Below are 20,364 nucleotides of genomic sequence, written 5' to 3' on the forward strand. Positions count from 1 at the left end.
GTGCCCAGAGCCAGGCCTGGAGGCTCCTGCCTAAGCAGACTGCTTGGCGGCACCAAGCTGCAGCTGCGCGCTGCTGTGGGCAAGACGAGGCCCTCGGAGTGAGGGGTTTCCCCCTCCTCTCTGCCCCTGTGTGTGCCCACGCGCCGGGGCCCCTCCACGCTCCCCATGCAGACGCCCCTCTCACTGCAGCCGGGGGCAAGGAGTGTCTCTGAGGCTTTGAGATCTGCTGATCACCACAGCAGAACAAGCCTGGTGGTACAGGGCAGAGGAAATCTGCCGTCTATAAGAGGGTTAACAACTGTTAACCTTCGACTGCTGTCAGAGTGCTTGGAAACTCTCTAAGGCACTCTCTCCTCTTTCTGTTGTTCATTACTTTCTTTTTTTCAGGGCTTCCCACCTGAAAAATTTATCCTGCCGTCTCTGCAAAGCTTCCCTTTCGATCTTTCCTCCACCCTCTGGGCAGTACTGATGAGTCACCTGAACTTCAGGACCTCAGTGTCCTTTACTCTAAGAGGATGAAGACCAGAGAGTCTTGAGTCCTGGCTCTAAAGCTCTCCAGGTAGGAGTCATGGCGGCATCTTGACCCCCATCCTCTGGATGGAATGGAGAACCCTGGACATTTTCCGTTGATGGTCTGAGCCTCTTCCTGTCCCCCCCCCCCCGGCCCCCACTGAACCTCAACGTGTCTAAAGCTGACCTCGGTGTCTTCCCTGTTTTAGTCACCCTCTCCACCCCCACGCTCTAGCCTGGAGCTCATGCTGGCTTCTCTGTTCCCCCCACGCTTCCACCTCGTCAGCATTCCTCACCTTCTCAGTTTTTCTTTCATAAAGTTTCCCACACACCCAGCCTCCTGCCTCCACACCCGCCATGTCTCCCTCCGTTCCCAGAACACCACAGTCACCCCAAGAACCTCCAGCCTTTCCCGGGGGAAGGGGGGTGCTGTGCCCTCACTTCACCTCTAGACCTTTTAAATCCCACATCTTCTGCAAAGCTCAGCTTGGTCCTGTCCACTCCACGGACGCTCCCAGCCACCAGCCATTAACGATTCATTCCACAAAAGTGAACTGTGTACTTACCGGGCGCCCCATGCCCAGCTTAGGCCAATGGGGAGAATCAGGGATGAAAAAAGACAGGAACTCGCAGGCTCTTGGTAACTACTGGGGAGAAGAGACACAGAAACTTGTCACGAGGTACAGCGCTTTCCCTCCCACCCCCCAGGGTGACTGAGAGGCCAGGTGCCACCTCCTAGCTGTCTGTCCCCTTGCCCACCCCAGGCTGCTCTCCCGTGAGCGGGACCTTGTGGGCCTTTCTCCGGGGATAGGCCAGCGTCCTGCATGGAGCAGCCCTCAGTGCTGGTTCTGGACGACTGTGCGCCAGGGATATACAACTGGGGGACACACTGATATAAGCCAGACTCAAAGGACCATAGACATGTTCATATAAAGGGGGATTTGCAGAGCCCTTTGTACTGATGGGGAAACAGCTGGAAAGAAGAACGGACTGGTCCAGGATCCCAGGCTCGGTCAGAGTGGAGGCAGGGACCACAGTCCTGCACAGCTGCCCCTCCCTCCTCACCTCTTCACCAGTCGCCACTGGCCAGCGGTTCAGTTCGGGATTCCCAAAAGCGGGGGTCAGGGAGAGAGAATGGGGGGAACAGAAAACTGCCAACTTTTTACTTTGCCAAGGGCATTCAAAACAAAGCAAAACTACTGCCATCTACTATCACCAATTGTTTTCATTATTATTTTGAAAAGGACCTATGGCACTGGAAAGTAGAAGAGCTGCATGCTCCGTGGGGCCTGGGTTCCCGCCGGCAGAGTCTCCCTGAGCCATCGCGCCGCAGCCCGAGGGCAGCCCTGTCACCGGCCCAGGCCCTGCGCATGCCAGGGACAGCTGAGAACTACACAGGGCGAAGACCGCGAGGAGCAGCATAAAGTGCATCTCAGGCTGGACCGGGAAGAGACCAGGAGGGAACCGTCTGGGCCGCGAGGAGCCTCACTCCCCACTTTTCCCGCCAGTAATTTGCGGCTACTTGGGCTGCAGACTGGCTTAGGTTCCGTCAGAGGTTCCTTCCTGCTGACCACCCTCCACCCTTCCGTGGCCCCAAAGCCCCAGTGACATTTTCCAGACCCAAAGATGGGTCCTGACCTGGCCATCAGCCCCCAGATCCAGCCCCGCAGGTCCCAACAGCCGGCCGGTAATGTTTGGGGTTTGGGGGGCCTCTTCCTCTTCCTCGCCCTCCCCCTCCCAACCCGTGGCTCCACCTCCGCTCGCCACCGCCCCCCCACTGTTTCCCGTCCCTCTGCCGAGGCACCGTTGGGGTCTCCCGGTCTCCCGCTCTCCCGGGCGGGGCTTCCCTCCAGGCGGCCCGCGGTCCGGCCCTTCCGTTGGCCCCCGAGGCCCGGCGAGGGTCTGCTCCGTCTCCCGGCAGAGCCCACCGAGCCCTCGGGGCCATGCAGGGGAGGGCGGGGGTCTCACCTCTCGGCCCGGCCGCCGCCCGCCGCTGACCTGGCCCTCGGCTGGGGGAACCTGGCCTCCGGGGTGCTTCGCGGTCCCGGCCTCGCTCACCGGTGTGCGGAACAGAGTGGGGGCTGGAGCAACCTGAAGTCCGCGGATCTGAATTCGGATTCCAGCTCTGCCATCACCAGCAGGATGACCTTGGGTGAGTTACTTCTCCTTCCTGGGTGTCAGTTTTCTCATCTGTGAAACGGGAATGATAATAGTAACTCCTCCCGTGGGATGGCTGGAAGTGCCTGGAAGACACGTCGCTGTGGACTCCGCAGAGAGGCAGCGCTACACAAACAGCAGCCTGGACCGCGAGCCTGGAAGAAGCCCGAGTTTCCTGACTACCCAAGGCCCTGCCAGTTCGCTCCCCTTCCCCAGGACCCTCGCTCACCCCCCTCCCCCACTCCCAGGCCCTCCCTCGCCCTTGCCCTGCGCATGCGTTCTGATCGCCTTCAGGCCCCCGCCCCCGGCCCTCACATTCCTCCGCTCTTCTCTGCCCTCGCGTCTTAAGGCTGACTGCACCTCTCACCACGTGGGCTGGTTTTAAACTTTTAAACTTAGGCTCTTCCAAGAGAGGCACTCTGGCTCCTGGCCCTGGGGGTGGGGTGGGGGCCTGGTTCGAGTGGCAAGAGCGGCCACACTTGGAGCCGGATAAGTCACCAGCCCCCCTTGCTTTGAGTCTACGCCCACCAAGGAAACGCATTTGTAACTCCTAAGATTTTTAAAAGCCAGGACCATGTCTGCCACCTCCTCACACCTCTCCACTAGGGCCAGCACATATTCAAAGACAACAGGAAGGGATGAGAGCTGATGAACCACTAATCTATTGAATCACCTATCATGTGAGAGGCATAGGAAAGGCCCTTTTACTAGTCAGGATTCTATCTGTCCTAAGGTTCAGACCCCGATTTGTAAGCGCTCAGGCAAGACAGGGGTCTTTATTGGCTTAGCTGGGGCAGGGCAGAGTACAGCTGGGGAGGCCTGGAGCCAGGCCAGGGAGACCCCCTCTGCCCTGATCTCAGAGAGATGGCTTTGATCCCCTCCACCCCATAGGCTATCATCCTCCAGGCGGCAGGGGATACAGTCAACTTCCAGACTCACATCCCCACATTTAGCCACCTGAGGGAAAAAGAATATTTTCTTCACCCTATTCCCACCCCTACTTGGTTGGAAATTTCCCAGGGAAGCATTCTGATTGGCTCAGCTCTGGTCAAAAGCTCATTCCACTCTGGCCAAAGAAGATGACTCAGCTGTGCCCCACAGAGGCCGGGCAGGTTGAATCATCTAAGAAGCCGGCGATTTGGACCACTTATCTGGAGCAGCGTAGAAACTTTCTAAAAGGAAGTGAACACCTTTGTAAATGGTGTTCTCAGAAGAAGGGAGAAGTTATGGCAGACCGTGACATCATCATCATATGCACTCTATGTCATACTTTTTTACACAGCAAATCCAAATCATGGGCATTATTATGCCCAGGCTGCAGATGAAAAAACTGAGTCTCAGGTTAAGAACATGCCCAAACTATCACGTGGATGGTTGCTAAAGGGTCATGGATGACTACGAAAACCATCAGGCTGTAGAGGAACAGATTCTTCACATGGTGCTGGAGTTTATCATCCTCACAAATTACTAATTGCAAAAGGAAAACATATCTTTACATAGGAGAAATCTAGCAGTCACTACCTTAAACAAGTGAACAGACAGCGCTACTTGGGGTGGAATAATCTGACATCATGTGCCTCTTGAGGTGATAACAGTATGAAGGAGACATCACCTGTGAGGTATTCTTGCCAAAAATGTGTCATCAGGCCTCTAAACCTCTTTTCAGTTAAGAGAAAATACAGCGGGGCGAGAAGGAAGCTAACTACCACCGGAGGAAAACAAGGAAATCAATTTTGTAGAAAATTATAAAGGATAACTCTTCTTGACTCCTCCAAAAGTCACTGTCATTTAAAAAAAAAAAAAGTGGAACTATTCTAGATTAAAAGAAACTAAAGAGATATAAAGCCAAATGTAATGTGACCCTTGATTTTTTTTTCTGATTTGAAATAATCTAACTATAAAACACATTCTTGGGGCAACTAGGGAAAATCTAAATAGAGAGTCCATTTTAGATGGTATTATGGAATTAAATTCTTTTTCTTAGGTATGTTAATAGTGTTGCGATTATGTAGGAGAATGACCTTACTCTTAGGAGACACATGCCATAGTATTTAGGGTGAAGGTTATATCTGAGCTTACTTTCAAATGATTCAGAAAAAAAGCATATAGATAGAAAGCAAATATGGAAAAATGTTAATACTGTCCATCTAAGTGGAGGATATATAGGGTGTTCATTATTCTATTCTTTCAAGTTTCCTGTATATAAATCAGACCAAAAAGTCAGAAAAAATAAAAAGAGACCTTGTCTAAGAACACAAATAGCTGGAAGCTGAACCCGGGTTTATCACTCAGCCACTCAAACACAAGTGCTTTCTCTAATGACAGAGGCCAGGATAGGTGAATATGGTCCCTGCCCTCATCGAGCTTGCAGCAAGCGCAGAAGACAGGCAACTGAATAAATCATTTTTTTAAAGTGTGCTTGGTGCGCAAAAAGCATAGCATGCTACGGCAATTGCAGGGGGCAAACAATTCAGTCCAAAGGAAGACCTGCCAAGAAAGCCCTTCTAGACAGAATCTTACTCCCAAAAAAGGATTGCAATGTGCGAAGACTTTTACCTGCTCTACAGCAAGAAATACTGTACATTATACTCTGCACACATGCTCCCTTGTGCACAAACAGAAGTCTGACTTACCTTTGTGATGGATGTTTTCTACTCCATTCTAGTTCTGCCTACTTTTTCCTTTTACCCTTTGCTACTCTTAACTCATTACAATAAATTAATTTTAAGACCCCCTAGTGGCTCTTGACTTACATTTGAAAAATACTATGTTCAAGGACCCAGTGAATTTCAGAATGACTGGGAGAAGGGGAGGCCACAGAGGGCTGGAGAAGTCAGCGGGCAGAGCTGGGATTTGAAGGGTCTTGATTTCATCCTGAGGTCCATGACGGGCCTCTGGTGGGATTAAAGCAGTCCCATGTGGGTGCCACTGCCAAAATTCATCTTCCTCCTCCTCCTATCTCCCTGAGAAATGGACTATTTCCTGCCAGATCAATAAACAAAGGATGTCACAGTCGTCAACGATTGCAGCCCTCCAACGTGAGCTGAGGAAACTCAGGGCTGAAAAGAACACCTGCCATCTAGCAGCCATCAGACTGCAGCCTCTCCCTGTGATGAACCCTGAGGAAACTCAGGATGTCAGACTACTGGCCCCAGATAACTGAGGTGCACAGCAAATGAATGATTTCAGTGAGCCAAGACTCTTGCATCCTCCCATACATAGAAAAGCTAAATTCCTTGAGATATTTGGTTTTCTTTAACAATAATCTTTTGATGTCCCAACAACCGGTCCTTTGTTGCCAAACTCCTATATATCCTGGCTCCCCCTTACCTCCTCGGAGCAGTTTCTCAGAGTTATCTGAAACGCTGTTCCCCCGGGGCTGCAGTCCTTATTTTGCCCCAAATAAAACTTAACTCGCAGCTCTCACGTTGTGCTTTTTTTTTTTTAAGTCAAGCTCCTTATTGCCCAAAGACTCCTACCCCTTCAACCAGAGCATAGGAAATGCCTCTCACCCCGGGGGCCCAAGGCTGTGTTCAACGTATGGCTTGGGACTGCCAGGCCAGCCCCTCCCAGGACTGAACGATTTAGAAAGTGTGTATAAGTTTAGGTTATAGTCTCCTCTGGAAGCATTTTCATGTTTTCCCGGGTCTAGGGTAGGGGGAGAGGCAAGGGAACAGGGAACTGTCTGCTGGAAAAGTAGGTAGAGAGCCCATGAGCTGGGGCTGGAGTCTTTAGAGTTCTGACTCCCCCAGGCTCTGTGCTTCCTTGGTCCCGAGCTCCAAAGGGAAAACCCAAAGTTACCCAAACCATAGCTTTACTGCACAGGACAGAACCAGAACCCGGCAATGAGCAGGACCTGAGGGCGCCCACCCAATAGCTGGTTCCACCCCCAGCACAACAGTCCCTCCCATTGCTCCTTCCACCTGGCCTGGGACACCCTGTCTGTCTCCTCTCACACAGGCCCCGGAGTCTCTCCGTACTCCCAGCCCAGCCTTCTTGCCAGCCCCTCAGTGACTAAGCCACCAGATCCTGTGTGGTCTCTTTGTGTCCTCTTAGCACCTGTGAAGCATTGGTAACCTCTACTGTATAGATTCTCAACCTTGGTTGCACATTAGAATTACTTGGGAGCTTACAAAACCCCGAAGTCCAGGCCATACCCCATACCACATGTACACAACCTCAGAGACTGAGGCTCCAGTGCTTTGAAAGCTCCCCAGGTGATTCCAGTAGGCAACCCAAGCTGAGAATCTCTGCTCTACTGGGTCCTGCTGCAGCTAGGAGCCATGAGGGGCGGGGGAATGAGGTCACGATAGGTTCGGGTGATCCACCCTCCTGGTTTGCGGAGGACTGAGCGTTTTACTGGATGTGGGACGTTCGATGTTACGGCTGGTAAAGTCCTGGCAAACTGGGATGAGCTGGTCACCCTCGTGTTCACCTGAGCTCTAACGGCTTGATGAACTACTCTGTCCACTAGTAATATTTGTGCCTAAAGAACCAGAGCCCCGCTTGAGTGCTTTTGATACTGCTAGGCAAACTCTTTTCTCCCCTCTCCTGGCCTCCAGGGACACCTCTGCTCTTGAGGCCTGGCACGTGACCCCACACACTTACCTTGTCCTGGGGTGCCCTTCTCTGCCAGTCAGAATCCGACCTGGCCTTCAGACCCCACTCATCAAGCCCTGCCTTATTCCAGAAGCTTCTCAGACCCCACAGAAGGAAAGGGCCCTTTCTGTGGTATAAGGGGGTGGGAGGGACTCAAAGAGGGTCACATGCCAGATGGAGTAAGTGGGCCCACTGACTGAGGGCTCAGACCTGGCCTCACAGAGTCTACTCGGTGTCCAGATGTCAAGGTGACCCTTGTGTAGTGTGATAATCACCTACAGGAACAGGGGAGGAAGGTGGGGGAGTGCAGAGAAGCGTGGAGACAAACAGGAAGACTTTGGCTTCCAGTAAACAGATTCACTCCACAGCCACTGAACACCTGTGTGCATAGCACCAGACCAGGCAGGGAAAGGTATACAAGACAGAGGCAACATTCAATTTCAAGAGTCTACAACATTAAGTATAGTTTTCACCGATATTTTAGATAATCACTCATCCAGACTAACAGGAGGAAAAATAATCTGATTTTTTGTAATCAAAACATAAGCGTTTAGAACAAAGTAGATATTTCTCTCAGATGCCTAGAATAAATCTAAAATATACTGCCTACTAGAGGTACTTTGGGAATCTCCTTTAATGATTAAAATATTCATGATAAATTTGTGCTCAAATTTTTGATTTTTTAAAATTTTACCAATCATGTATCACACTATTCAACTACTTTGCAAACTTTTCCCTCGATAATTACACGGTAGTGAAGCTCTGCCTCAGGTTATGATGGAAGTTTTGTTATAAAGGAGTCTGAACAGTAGCTTTCCTGATAGGAAATCTTGAAGCTTATTATTGAGGTTCTTTTTTAAAAACAGCCAGAAGCTAACCATTTCTCTCTACCTAAACTTGAGATAAATGTGTACTTCTCATAGGATAGTAAGCATGTGTATGACTAGATTCAATCAGAGAAGGAAAACCACGGCCCAGTAAAGGCAAAAAAGAATCCTGGGGAAGGTAGACTAGTTTCATGTCCAGCTCCAGTGAGGTGAGTCAGCAGATCAGTGACATGTGTGAGCTACAAAATTACTGCTGCTTCTGTTCTGCCCTCCAACTCTCCCAAGAATCTCCCTTGTAGACCACACAAACCGAAAAATACAAGAAAGGGAAGTCTGACAAATGCAGTTCAGCCTACCAGAGTTGACACACAACAAAGCCCATGACATGTTATACTGAGAAATTATTGGGCTTAGAAAATTTGCCCATTTATTAAAAAGCATCTATGAAATATAAAACAAAAAGAGATTCAGTAGTCTGCAGGACACTGAGGAGCGAAAATGCTGGTCCAAGAAGACCCAAGATCCACTTCCATGTATAGTTACACCCAACAGGACAGATGAGATACAAGGAAAGCTATTGAATTCAAAGGTCACATTGCAGCTTTCCTGATCTATGAGTCTGAATCCAGAATGCCCTGATTCTTTCTTCCCTGGAATGGACCTAACTCATTCCATTTTTGGCAGAAGATTATGGAGATGTGAAAAAAAAACATAGAATCTCCCTCTGATGTAGATCCTCAAAATCAAATAAAAAGTAGTGCTGACTTAAGCTTCCACTTTAGTCATTCCTTCTGTAGTGTCACATGACGCCCCTTTCATGCCCCTCTCCGACTCATAGCAAGGCTCTCCCCATACCCATCATTCCCCCAAAGGAAACTGGCTAATGCTGAGTAAGACAGGAACTCTGTCTAAAGGTATTCATGCACTGAACACATCCATGAGATCTGTCCACATCCATGAGATCTGTCCACTATGTGGATTTTCAGGCCTTAGTAAGAGTTGAGCTAGGACTGAAGGCCGTCTGCACTCACTACAGCCAAAGGTTTTCTCCCCAGCGTGAGTTCTCTGATGTTCGCTAAGAGCTGAACTCCAACCAAAGGCTTTACCACCTTCACTTCATTCACAGTTTCTCTCGTGAATGGATTCCCAGGTGATCAATAAGGTATGAACTGTACTTGAAGGTTTTCCCACATTCTTTACATTCAGAAGGTTTTACCCCACTGTGAGTCTTCTGGTGCTGAATAAGGTGGGAGTTCCGACTAAAGGCCTTCCCACATTCACTACACTCATAGGGTCTTTCTCCAGTGTGAATTCTATGATGTTTGATAAGCAGTGAACTCCTACTGAAAGATTTCCCACACTCATTACAGTCATAAGGAGTCTCCCCTGTATGGACTCTCTGATGTTCGATGAGGTGTGAGTTACGACTGTAAGCTTTCCCACAGTCGCTGCATTCATATGGTCTCTCTCTGGTGTGAACTCGCTGATGTTCTGTTAGATTTGAGCTCTGACTGAAAGCCTTCCCACATTCGGTACATTCATAGGGCTTCTCCCTAGTGTGGATTCTCTGATGTCGAAGGAGACTTGAGCTCTGACCGAAAGCTTTTCCGCACTCATTACACATGTAAGGCATCTCCCCCGTGTGGATGATCTGATGCTGGATGAGGTGTGAGCTGCGCCGGAAGGCCTTCCCACACTCACCGCATTCATAGGGTTTCTCCTCGGTGTGAATTCTTTGATGCTGAATGAGATTTGAACTATGGCCAAAGGCTTTTCCACATTCATGACACTCATAAGGCTTCTCTTGCGTGTGGATTTTTTCATGCTGAATACGGTATGTATTCCGTCTGAATAGCTTGCCACAAACGTTGCACATTTGAGATTTCTCTTCCATAAGAATGTGTGTCTGTCGGATAAAGTCTGAGATATGACCAAAGTTCTGTCCATACCCATAGGGTCCTGCATGTTTGTTTCGTTCACATTCATCTCCTTCGTGTGGCTGTGTCCCTATTTCAAGAGATTTCTGCTTTATAATTAATTGATCCTCAGTCCAGGTCTCACCATCTGACGGAAAATACAAAAAAAGTATATGTAACAATAAAAACTCCCTGTGGGAAACAGGACGATCAAAGTATTCCAGGGTATCTGGTTCAAAAAAGTACGAAAAATGGCCTCACAATAGGAGGAAAAGATGGATAAAAGCTGAGCAGATTTGGAGAAAGTGGTGGGGAAACTAAAGTGAGGATTTATATGTGAAGTCCCTGACCAGACAGATACACTGGAATTAGCAGAATAGGAAAGCAGAGTTTGAGGGAAGTGGGATTATCTCAGAACACAGGAACGGTGATGCTGGGGGCTCTGTGTGGGGAGGGGCAGGGACTGAGCGGATAAATAAAAGAACCTCAGCAGAGGTTCTGTCCACATGGTACCCTGGTCACATGGGTTGTCACTGTGGTAACAGGAAAGGCTCCCTTCCTGTAATCACACACCAGCACCTTCCTCACTCCTGTTGAGAGCCTCTCTCTACAAACAGATGCTCACATGCTCATTCATGAACATGACATACTCGGACCTTAGATGCACCTTTTAGAAATTGTACAAACTGGGAAGATTTGCGAGAGGAAGGGAGGGGAGAATAGGAGGAAAAGTTGTTTAAAATATGAAGCACGGGGTAGTGAGAAATACTTCCAAATCTTTCTCAACTCTAAGAGAACATACAAAAACCAATTCTGGGGACTTCCCCGACAGTCCAGTGGTTAAGAGTCTAACTTCCAATGCAGGGGGCGCAGGTTCAATCCCTGGTCAGAGAACTAAGACCCAAGATCCCACATGCCACGCGGTGCGGCCAAAAATTAAAAAACAAAAAAAAAAATTCTGCACCCTAGCTGTATCTAAGGGAGACCTTAGAAAAACATCTCCTGTTTACTATAATACATTTCTCCTCTTAAGTTTTACTTTTTAAATATGGCTTACCAGAGTGCAGTGATATTACAGAAAGAAGGCCCTCTGCTTAGGGGGATCTTTCTGGAAGAAGGGGGTGCTGAGGAATATACAATGTAGTTATCATTTCCATCAGCAGTGAAAGTCTAAAACATATGCAACCCTGATTTTAGTAGGGAATGGTCATTGTTTTTAAAGAATTTAATAAGTATCTGGTCTCACAGAACCATATTTACATGTGTTCTCCACCTCCAGATATGCCCTCATCTTCCGTACATTCAATTTGGATACTGGATTTCTTACAAATTTTTTTGTGATGAGAACTTTTAAGATCTACTCTCTAAGCAACTTTCAAATATACTACACGGTGTTACTAACTATAGCTGTACCTTACATCCCTGGGACTTATTCACCTTACAACTGTAAGTTTTGTACTTTTGGACCCCCTTCATCCAGTTCTCCCACTCCCCACCCCCCGCCTCTGGCAACCACCAGTCTGTTCTCTGTATCTATGAGTTTGGATTTTTCAGATTTCACATACAAGTCAGGTCATACAGTGTTTGTCCTTCTCTGACTTATTTCACTTAGCATAATGTCCTCAAAGTCCATCCGTGCTGTTGCGATGGCAGGAATTCCGTGTTTTTTATGGCTGGATAACATTCCACTGTGTGTACAGATAGCACATGTTCATCCATTCATCCGTCGATGGACATTTAGGTTGTTTCCATGTCTTGACTATTGTAAGTAATGCTGCAGTGAACCTGGGGGTGCAGATATCTTTTCGAGAGAATGATTTCTTTTCCTTTGAATAAATACCCAGAAGTGCTGGATCACATGGTAGTTCCATTTTTAATTTTTTAAGGAACCTCCATACCATTTTCCATAATGGCTGCACCAATTTACATTCCCACCAACAGTGCACGAGGGTTCCCTTTTCTCCTCATCCTCATCAACACTTTTTATTTCTTATCTTTTCGATGTTAGTTATTCTACCAGGTGTGAATGGATTGCTGGTTTAATGTTTTTACGTCCCCTTGCACGTGTGTTTACCTTACTTGTCAGACAGTTTGCAAGCTCCTGAGGAGCAGGGACTAGGGTTTCTTCTCTACCTCCCTGACCTGGCCCCCATCTGTCTTTCCAGCCTCATTCTGATCTTCTCCCTACACAAAGCCTCTTTACTATCTGTTGAACCACTCTAGTCATAATATGTGAAGGCTGAGATGTTGTAGAGGATGTGCCTTTTATTTGGCCCACTGCCCGAGATTTGACAGCTTGCCCAACGTAGTCGAGAATATCAATCTCACTGCTCTCAGGCCCTGTTCAATATCACCTTCTCCATGAAGCTGAAGGTGATTCTTTTCCTACAGCTCTTGAAATACTCATCTTTAAGTCATGTAACAGTCAGTACGTTTTTTTGTTTTTTTTGTTTTTTGTTTTTGTTTTTTTTTTTTTGGTTGCTATATAACTTTTATTTCTGGAAGGTAAAGTAGATACAACAATATACAAAAAAAAAAAAAAAAAAGAGAAGAAAAAACCCACAATAATATAAATTTTTACACTATTAAGTAAGTATACATTGGAATTTGAATGCAGTGCTCAGGACAGCATCTCACAAACCACCGTGTGGGTAGCTTAGGCATCCATGGGAATCCCTCGGCTGGGCAGGTCAGGCAGGCAGGCCCTGGAGGACTGGGTTTTTTAAGGGAGGGGCCAAAACAAGTCTCAGCTCCTCTCAGGGCTTTTGCTATAATCAGGGTTAAAACCAGAAACACATGCGACCTAAAAGCCACGGGGTTTTAGTTTCTGCTCCAGCGAAGCCGGGATCCTCACCCGAGGTCCCTCGAGTTAAGCTAATTATGATCTAGAGAGTGTTGCTAAAGGGAGATTGCTCCATACTACCTATCAACCCCTGTTTGTCTTGAAGAGACGGTCTCGTCCCCTTCCTTCAAAAACTGGCGAATTTGGGTGTAACGCATAGCATTCCCTAGAAACTCTGGTCGACTGAGACAAGGTGGTTATGGACCACCCAATCTGGCCGTGCCTCTGGGTCTGAGGAGGCCCCATATCAGAGACCACCTCTCATGCTACTAAGTGTTCTGAGATGCACAGAAAATGCGAGTTGTTCTGCCTCACCGCGGGGGCCCCCATGTGGAGGAGACGGTCACCAGCGCTGGGGGAAGGCTGGGGTGTACACTCCCTCACGTGAGGGACAGACCTCGAGCTTATCACTAAGCCTCCGCCCCTGGCTTAACCAAGTGAAGAAGTGATTACAGGTGCCGCAGGAAATCACCAAGAAGCTGGGATAAGAACCATATTCCCTGAGCTCAACTAGACCCTTGACTGGGGCCCCACAGTCTGACTCATGTTCGACCTGTAACTCTCTCCCTCTTATTCCAGGAGGTCCTGAGACCAGGATGCCTAAAGCGAACAGGACAAGGGACCTTTAGACATGGGAAGGAGCCACGCCACAAGAGGGGCTCAGGTAAACTGGGGGAGAGGAAGAATCATCCCATCCCTTAGAAGGCACCCACAGAAACCACGCAGGCTCGGAAACAGGGGCAAAGTCTGGGGAGGAAAGGCGAGCAGGTTGAAAGTGCCCCTCTGCCCAGCCTCACCTACTAATAGGCCAGTAGGTGAAAGGGGAAAATAAAAACTTTGTTTAGCAGAAAAAGTCTAAAATGTTTAGGGTCTCCTTCAACCTTCCTATATGAAAACCAAAGGCCAAGCCACATCTTCAGATGTCTGTTAAGGGCTGGATCTGAAGCTCATGTCAAGGTTTATATAAATTATCAGCCTGAAGAAAGCTGAATGCCTAAAGCACCAAGGAGGAAATTAACTGAGTTTTCTTAAATACAGAAAAGGCTATGCCGATACGGTGCTTTTTGCCCTTTAAAAAACATGAAGAACCTAGTGGCAGGACGGGAACAGAGACACAGACCTACCAGTCAGTACGTTTTATTGATCACTAACAACATGCCAGGTATAGTTCCAGACTCTGAGATACATCAGTAAGCAAAACACAAAAATCCTCAAAGACCTTTCATTTTACTAAGGGAGATGGATAGTAAACTATGTCAATTACATACTGTTAAAAGGTCATAAAAGTGTTACAGAGGAAAAAAGCAAGGAACAAGGATTAGAGTGCCAGGGGGCAGTGGGCAAAAGGGTTGCAATTTTAAATATCACAGTTAAAGGAGGACTAAGAAAATGACATTTAAGCCAAGACTTGAAGGAGATAAGGATTATGCGGGGAAGAGCATTACACATAGAAGAAACAGCAAGTGCGAGACCTTGGGTGCTCAAAGAGGCAAGTGTGACTGGAGCAGAATGAGCAGGGGGAGAGGAGAAGGGCTGAGGTCAGAGACACAGAAGGGGGATCAGAGAACACACGACCCTGTGGGCTACAGGTTTGTACGAGGTTTATTTCAGAGTGAGATGGGAAGCCACTGGAGGGTTCTGACCAGAGGAAGACAAGAGCTGACACTTTACCAGGATCACACTGGCTGCCATGTTGGGTAGAGGCTGGAGGGAGGCAACTGCAGAGGCAGGACAACCAACCAGGCTGCTGCGATAATCCAGGGGAGAAATGATGGCGACCTGAACCAAGACGGTGGCAGAGGAGGTAGTAAGAAGCACTTGGGTTCTGGAAAGAAACGTTGACGGTCGCATGGACAGGATTACTGGCTGACGGATATGGATATGAGAGAAACAAAAGTTTCTCTCTGGGTTGTGCAGCTGGAGGGATGGTGTTCCCATCTACTGGGATGGGGGATATTCGTAGACCAGCTACAGCATCTCCAGTAATCGAAAAAGACATTTCCACACGACGGCTCTCATACCAGTTTCTTGAGATCAACCTATCCCAAACCTGCACATACACTTCCGGTGTGTGAGTACTTGGTACGATAGCCTTGCAACTCTCCTGTAGCTTTAACATTTTTCAAAATAAAGGGGGGGGGGCGGTAAATAATGACCAGTGACTCTCTTCTCTGTCGCCACATCCACTCAGTAAACAAAAGTACTATTGCTTCTACCTACAACGTAGCAATACTTCTTTTTTTCCCCTGCCTTCCTGTTATCACTGTTAATATCCTAAAGTCAGATCCTAATCACCTCTCACACTAAACAAACTAGAATCTCTTCCTTGATTTGCAATGCTCATCTGCTAGCCTCCTATTAAGCAAAGCTCACATACTTCAATTTCTGCCAAGCAAATCTAAACTCTTTGGCGTGGCATTCATTTTCCACACTTGTGCTCCGCTCTGCCTTTAGTCTCATCCTCTGTCAATCTACTCTATGCTCCGGTTACTCTGAAATGTTTCCTGAACATTTAGCTCCCCACGCCGATTCCTTCTCCGCTCGACCTTCTTCCTCCACCTGGATCAGCCTCCCTTCCAACTTCACTGATCAAAATCCTATCCACCCTGCAAGACCCAGATCAAAGGCAGCCTCCTTCCCCAAACTTAACCCTGCTCCAGCCCCCGGCTGGAATTGATCGTTCCTTTGAATCTCTAAAGCATACAGTTCCTACCCCCTCCTCGTGGCATTTAACCACATTGACTTTGGGCCTCTCCTTAGAAATATGTTTAGTTTTTTGTATGTGTGTATTCCCTTCAATTTATTTTGAAAGTACCTCTAGAATAAGAGGTGTCTTCCATTTCTTTTCCTCCAACCCCAGTACTATGTAAAGAACTCTGCCCACATTAGGGGCTTTAAAATGCTCCTGATTATTTCCTAGCAATCCATTATAAGGAAGTTCTACTCCATCAAAAGAAGAATCTATAAATCACGGAGGGCCCCACGTTGACCATTTATAAAGTCTTCAGGACTGAAACTCAAATAGAATTCAGAGAGGTATATCTCCTCATGGGTTTGAGCCACTTATACAAGAAACATCAAAAACTTGGATCCAAACTCTGATGGACGCAGGACCCTCTGGAATACCTCTGCGGACAGTGGCCAGCCTGAGACAGAGCCAGAGAAGCCCGAGAAGAGAGCAGCCGCCCTCTGGGATATCTCTGCGGACAGTGGCCAGCCTGAGACAGAGCCAGAGAAGCCCGAGAAGAGAGCAGCCGTCCTCTGGGATGACAGGCTCATCAAATGTGTCCCTGCGGACGAAGGTTTAAAAACACATTTCTAGACTGATTTGCTTCTAATTTAAAGGGAGGGGGAAATCTACACAGTTCTTCAAGCAGCTTAACTACAAAGCTGTGTGATCCCAAGTACATTTACTTCTAACAGCAGAAGAAATGAGCAATGCTTCCTGTACTAGGTCAAATAGAGCCCTCACCCCCAAATTTATGTATACCTCAGAATGTGACCTTATTTGGAAATAGGATCCTTGCAGAGGTAATTAGTTAAGATGAGGTCATAATGGATTAGGGTGCACCCTAAATCCAATGACTGGTATCTTTATAAGAGAAAGGAGAGGAAGATTCAGACACAGAAACACATGGGAAAGAAGGCCATGTGACAATGGAGGCAAGATTGCAGTGATACAGCTACAAGCCAAGGAATGCCGAGGATGGCTGGAAGCCACCAGAAGCTACGAGCAGTCAAAGAAGGATTCTTCCCTAGAGCCTTCAGAGCAAGCCTGGCCCTCTTGGATTTCTAGCTTCCAGACCTATGAGAAAATACAGTTGTTTTAAGCCATGCAGTTGCAGTAATTTGTCATAGCAGTCGTAGGAAACTAATATACTTCCTGTTTGATTTAATCACTCAACAAACATATGTACCGCTGACTATGCACAAGATTCTGGTAAAGAGATTATAATGCTGTTTCAAAGCACAATTAGGAATGACAACCCCTCCCTAGGTGAACTGGGGACGGCATCCTCAAAGAATGACGTTGCGCTGCATCTTGAACTATGATCAGGACCAACAAGGTAAAGAGAATTGCAGGCAAAAGCAACAGCATATGTTAAGGCTCAGAAACATAAAAGGGAATACTAAGTTTAAGGAGTAGTGATAAAAAATTCAATGAGATGTATGCTCCGTGTGGGCAGGCAGTAGGACATAGAGCAGAAAAAATAGAGTAGAGCCAGATAATGAAAAGACAAGAAAACAATAATAAAGTCACTCTGAACAATTTTTTTTGAAAAACATAATGAAGAGACATATATGCCACACTCAGGATTTTAGACTTTATTCTACAGGCAGAGAATAATATGGGCAGCCGAGAGTGGGGGAAATTACCAACAGCACAGGGATGTGTCAATACTCCAAGGAAATACAATGGGCCTAAAATGAGGAGGTGGTGGTGACAGGCAACAGAGTCAGGCCTTTCTGAAGAAAAACTGACAGGATTTGGTGGCCAAATGAATACAGAGGGAAGGAGAATGTAGAGGATGATCCAAGTTTTCTGGCTTGGGAAAAGCACCTACTAAAATTAGCCAAGGGAGTCACTGGAAGGTAGGGAGGTGGGGGATGGCAGAAAAGAATGAGTCCAGAAGTACACTTACAGATGTCTGGTTCAGCACAGAGTGCAACCTGAAGTCTCAGAAGGGGACAGGATCACCCACGAGGGTGAAAGAGAAGAGGGTTGAGAACTGCTTTGGGGACAATCAATGTTTAAGAAACGGGTGGAGGGACGTCCCTGGCGGTTCAGTGGTTAGGACTCTGTGCTCTCACTGCAGTGGCCCGGGTTCAATCCCTGGTCGGGGAACTGAGATCCCGCAAAGCACATGGTGCAGCGAAGAAAGAAGGGAAGGAGGGAGGGAGGGAGGGAGGAAGGAAGGAAGGAAGGAGGGAAGGAAGGAAGGAAGGAAGGGAGTAGAGAAACAGGAATGGGAAAGACCCTGAGAAGGCAAGTGGCAGGACCAGGAGAAAATAGTGCTTCCAAAACCAAAGAACAAGAGTTTCAAGGAACAGTGATCACATCAACAGAAATACTAAAGGGTCAAAAAAAATTAGGGATGGGACTTCCCTGGTGCCGCAGTGGTTAAGAATCCGCCTGCCAATGCAGGGGACACGGGTTCGAACCCTGGTCCAGGAAGATCCCACATGCCATGGAGCAACTAAGCCCGCACGCCACAACTACTGAGCCCATGCACCGCAACTACTGAAGGCCGCGCGCTCTGAGGCCCATGTGCCGCAACTACTGAGCCCGTGCTCCACAACAAGAGAAGCCACCACAATGAGAAGCCCGCACACTGCAGCAAAGAGTAGCCTCCGGTCTCCGCAACTAGAGAGAAAAGCTCACACGCAGCAATGAAGACCCAACGCAGACCAAAAAAAAAAAATTAAAAAAGAAAATTTTTTAATTAAAAAAATATATTAAAAAAAAAATTAGGGATGAAAAAAAAATATGTCCAGTGGATTCATTAGTTAAGCCCTGGCAACCTGGATATAATCAGTGTCGATAGAGCAGAAGCAGTGCCCTGCGCCCAGTGAATGGCAGTTACAAAATTAACAGCAACTGGTGAGGATTTTTAAGAGGTGTGACAGCAAAGGGAACAAAGGTGATTACACCCAACTTCCCTCCATTACTTAGTCAACCACCAAGTCCTGCAGGTTTCCGTACCAACGTCTCTAGCATGTGTTTGTTTCCTTCCTGGCAGCCTCCAGACTGTTTCAGAAACCTGATGGAGGCTGCCCTGCACTGAGGTTTCAAGCATGGGACACTGGGATGTGTGGGGTCTGGGTAGGCAGAGAATGTAGGGGACAGCGACGCAAAAAAAGACACAAAGGCACAATGGTGGATAGTGCAAAGTGTTTTCGGCATTACCTCGTGCAGACACACCAGTCTTGCGGGGTCTGTCTGGGGGAACACTGAGATAAAGACTTTAAAGTTGGGTTGAGACCCCACTGCAGAGGACCCTGAATGCCAGGTTACAGAGAATGAACTGAATGCAGTGGGCACTGTGCACGAACCCAAGTAAATATTTCAGGATGGCAACTAAGGCACTTGGCCTTAGAAACACTAGCAGCAAGGAGCCTGTGATAAGGGCCTATCCCCTCTTACCTAAACTCTGATTCTTTTCTTATTCTAAATTCTTTCAAGGCCAAATATATGACTTTCTAAGGCCTCCTGGGCCAATACCCAGTTGATAGGTGAACGTCCACATTGTTTATTGTCCTGTAGTCTCTCACAGATAACTATTCCAACTCAACTCTAAGCTGGTGTGTGGTGGGGGGGCGGGGGGGGGGCGATGGGGTAAGCTTTCTTTCAACTTAGTCTCAGCACCTTATAATAACAACTCAATAGAATATTTGAGTTAAAAATCAGCCTAAAACAGAATTAGAAAGCTAAATATGTGAAAGAAAAATCCTCCAAACGTTAGCCATCGCAAAATCCATGATGTGGATTATCTAAGCCTTTGTCCCTCAATTAAATAATCCAAATCCACCTTTTTTTAAAAGCCAAGCATATACGAGATAATGGTGGGATGGTAGATTGAAATTTAAATGTTGATGTTTACAGTTTAACCTCATTTTCCACCAGCAGGTGGCTGGCCTGTCTACTGTACTCCACAGGCAAGGTACCCTCTCGAAGTTTACACCCTGGGTGGAAAATGTATCTACCCTAATGATGAAAGACAGGTTCAGGGGAGAAGCCCACTCTTTTCCTGGTACTTGGGGTATAGGACACACTTGGCTGGGTTCATTCATTCTTTTATTCACACAACGTTTACTGAGCCTCTCAAAGGACAAGCAAGTTAACACGTGCTGGAATGACAGATCCCCAAGACTTAGTGCTATGGACAGTGCTGCTGCAGGTCTGCAGATCTGTCTGCTCCACACATGAAGAGAAGAAACATTAGTGATAGGCTTTATTTACATGTAATAACGTTTTAGGTTAAAAAAAAAAAAATCAGTGTCTTGCACCAGGGTAATTCTAAGCGCACGGTTAATCGTGTCCATCTGATCTGAGGCCGCGGTGGGAAGAACAAAGTTTAGACAAAGAAAGCAGCTAGGTCAGCTCTCCTCACCCTTGCTCTTTCGAGGCTCCTGCTCGAGGGACGGACACGGGGACTCCGGGGACGTCTGTTCAGGCAGCTTCTCCATGGGCCGGGTCCAGTCCCCGGTGCCGCACCAAGGCCAGGATCTTCTCTAAAAGGTCTTCAGAACCCGACCCAAGGGACGGGCAGTCACTTCAGGACAGAGAGCGAGAAGAGGACAGATGCAGGGAAAGCTGCAGGTGCCGTAGGTGCCGCTTCCTGAGCGGTTCCCGGCCTGGGGGCTGTCGGGGGAGCCTCGTCTTCCCTGCAGCGGGACTGGGCCCCGCCGCGGGGAGCGCCCCTCCGTCCGGCAGCGCGCCCCACCCCGACCCCACGGGATCCCCCCTGCCCGACCTTCTCCCGCCGCCCCGGCGCCGAACCGCGACACTCAC

General features: G+C 47.8%; 1 protein-coding gene across 6 annotated transcripts in view; it reads right to left on the minus strand.

Moving 5' to 3' along the window:
• Positions 1-20,364, minus strand: part of ZNF655 (zinc finger protein 655) — a 50,338-nt gene that overhangs the window by 9,033 nt on the left and 20,941 nt on the right. For 3 of the 6 annotated variants that reach the window (XR_014235922.1, XM_082361349.1, XM_082361354.1), the window contains exons 3-5: positions 19,964-20,125; positions 2,479-2,700; positions 1,077-1,157 (exon numbers count right to left, since the gene is read on the minus strand). Coding sequence is in view for 5 of the 6 variants with exons in the window: in XM_082361349.1 (XP_082217475.1) it covers positions 1,077-1,088 (12 nt within the window). In the remaining variant the exon portion in view is untranslated. Of the gene's footprint in view, positions 1-1,076; positions 1,158-2,478; positions 2,701-7,882; positions 10,158-19,963; positions 20,126-20,364 lie in introns of those variants that run through there. The other 3 variants (XM_082361351.1, XM_082361350.1, XM_082361348.1) reach the window with 3 other exon arrangements.

This window comes from Balaenoptera borealis (assembly GCF_965194805.1).
Source record: "Balaenoptera borealis genome assembly, chromosome: 16".
Taxonomy (NCBI): domain Eukaryota; kingdom Metazoa; phylum Chordata; class Mammalia; order Artiodactyla; family Balaenopteridae; genus Balaenoptera; species Balaenoptera borealis.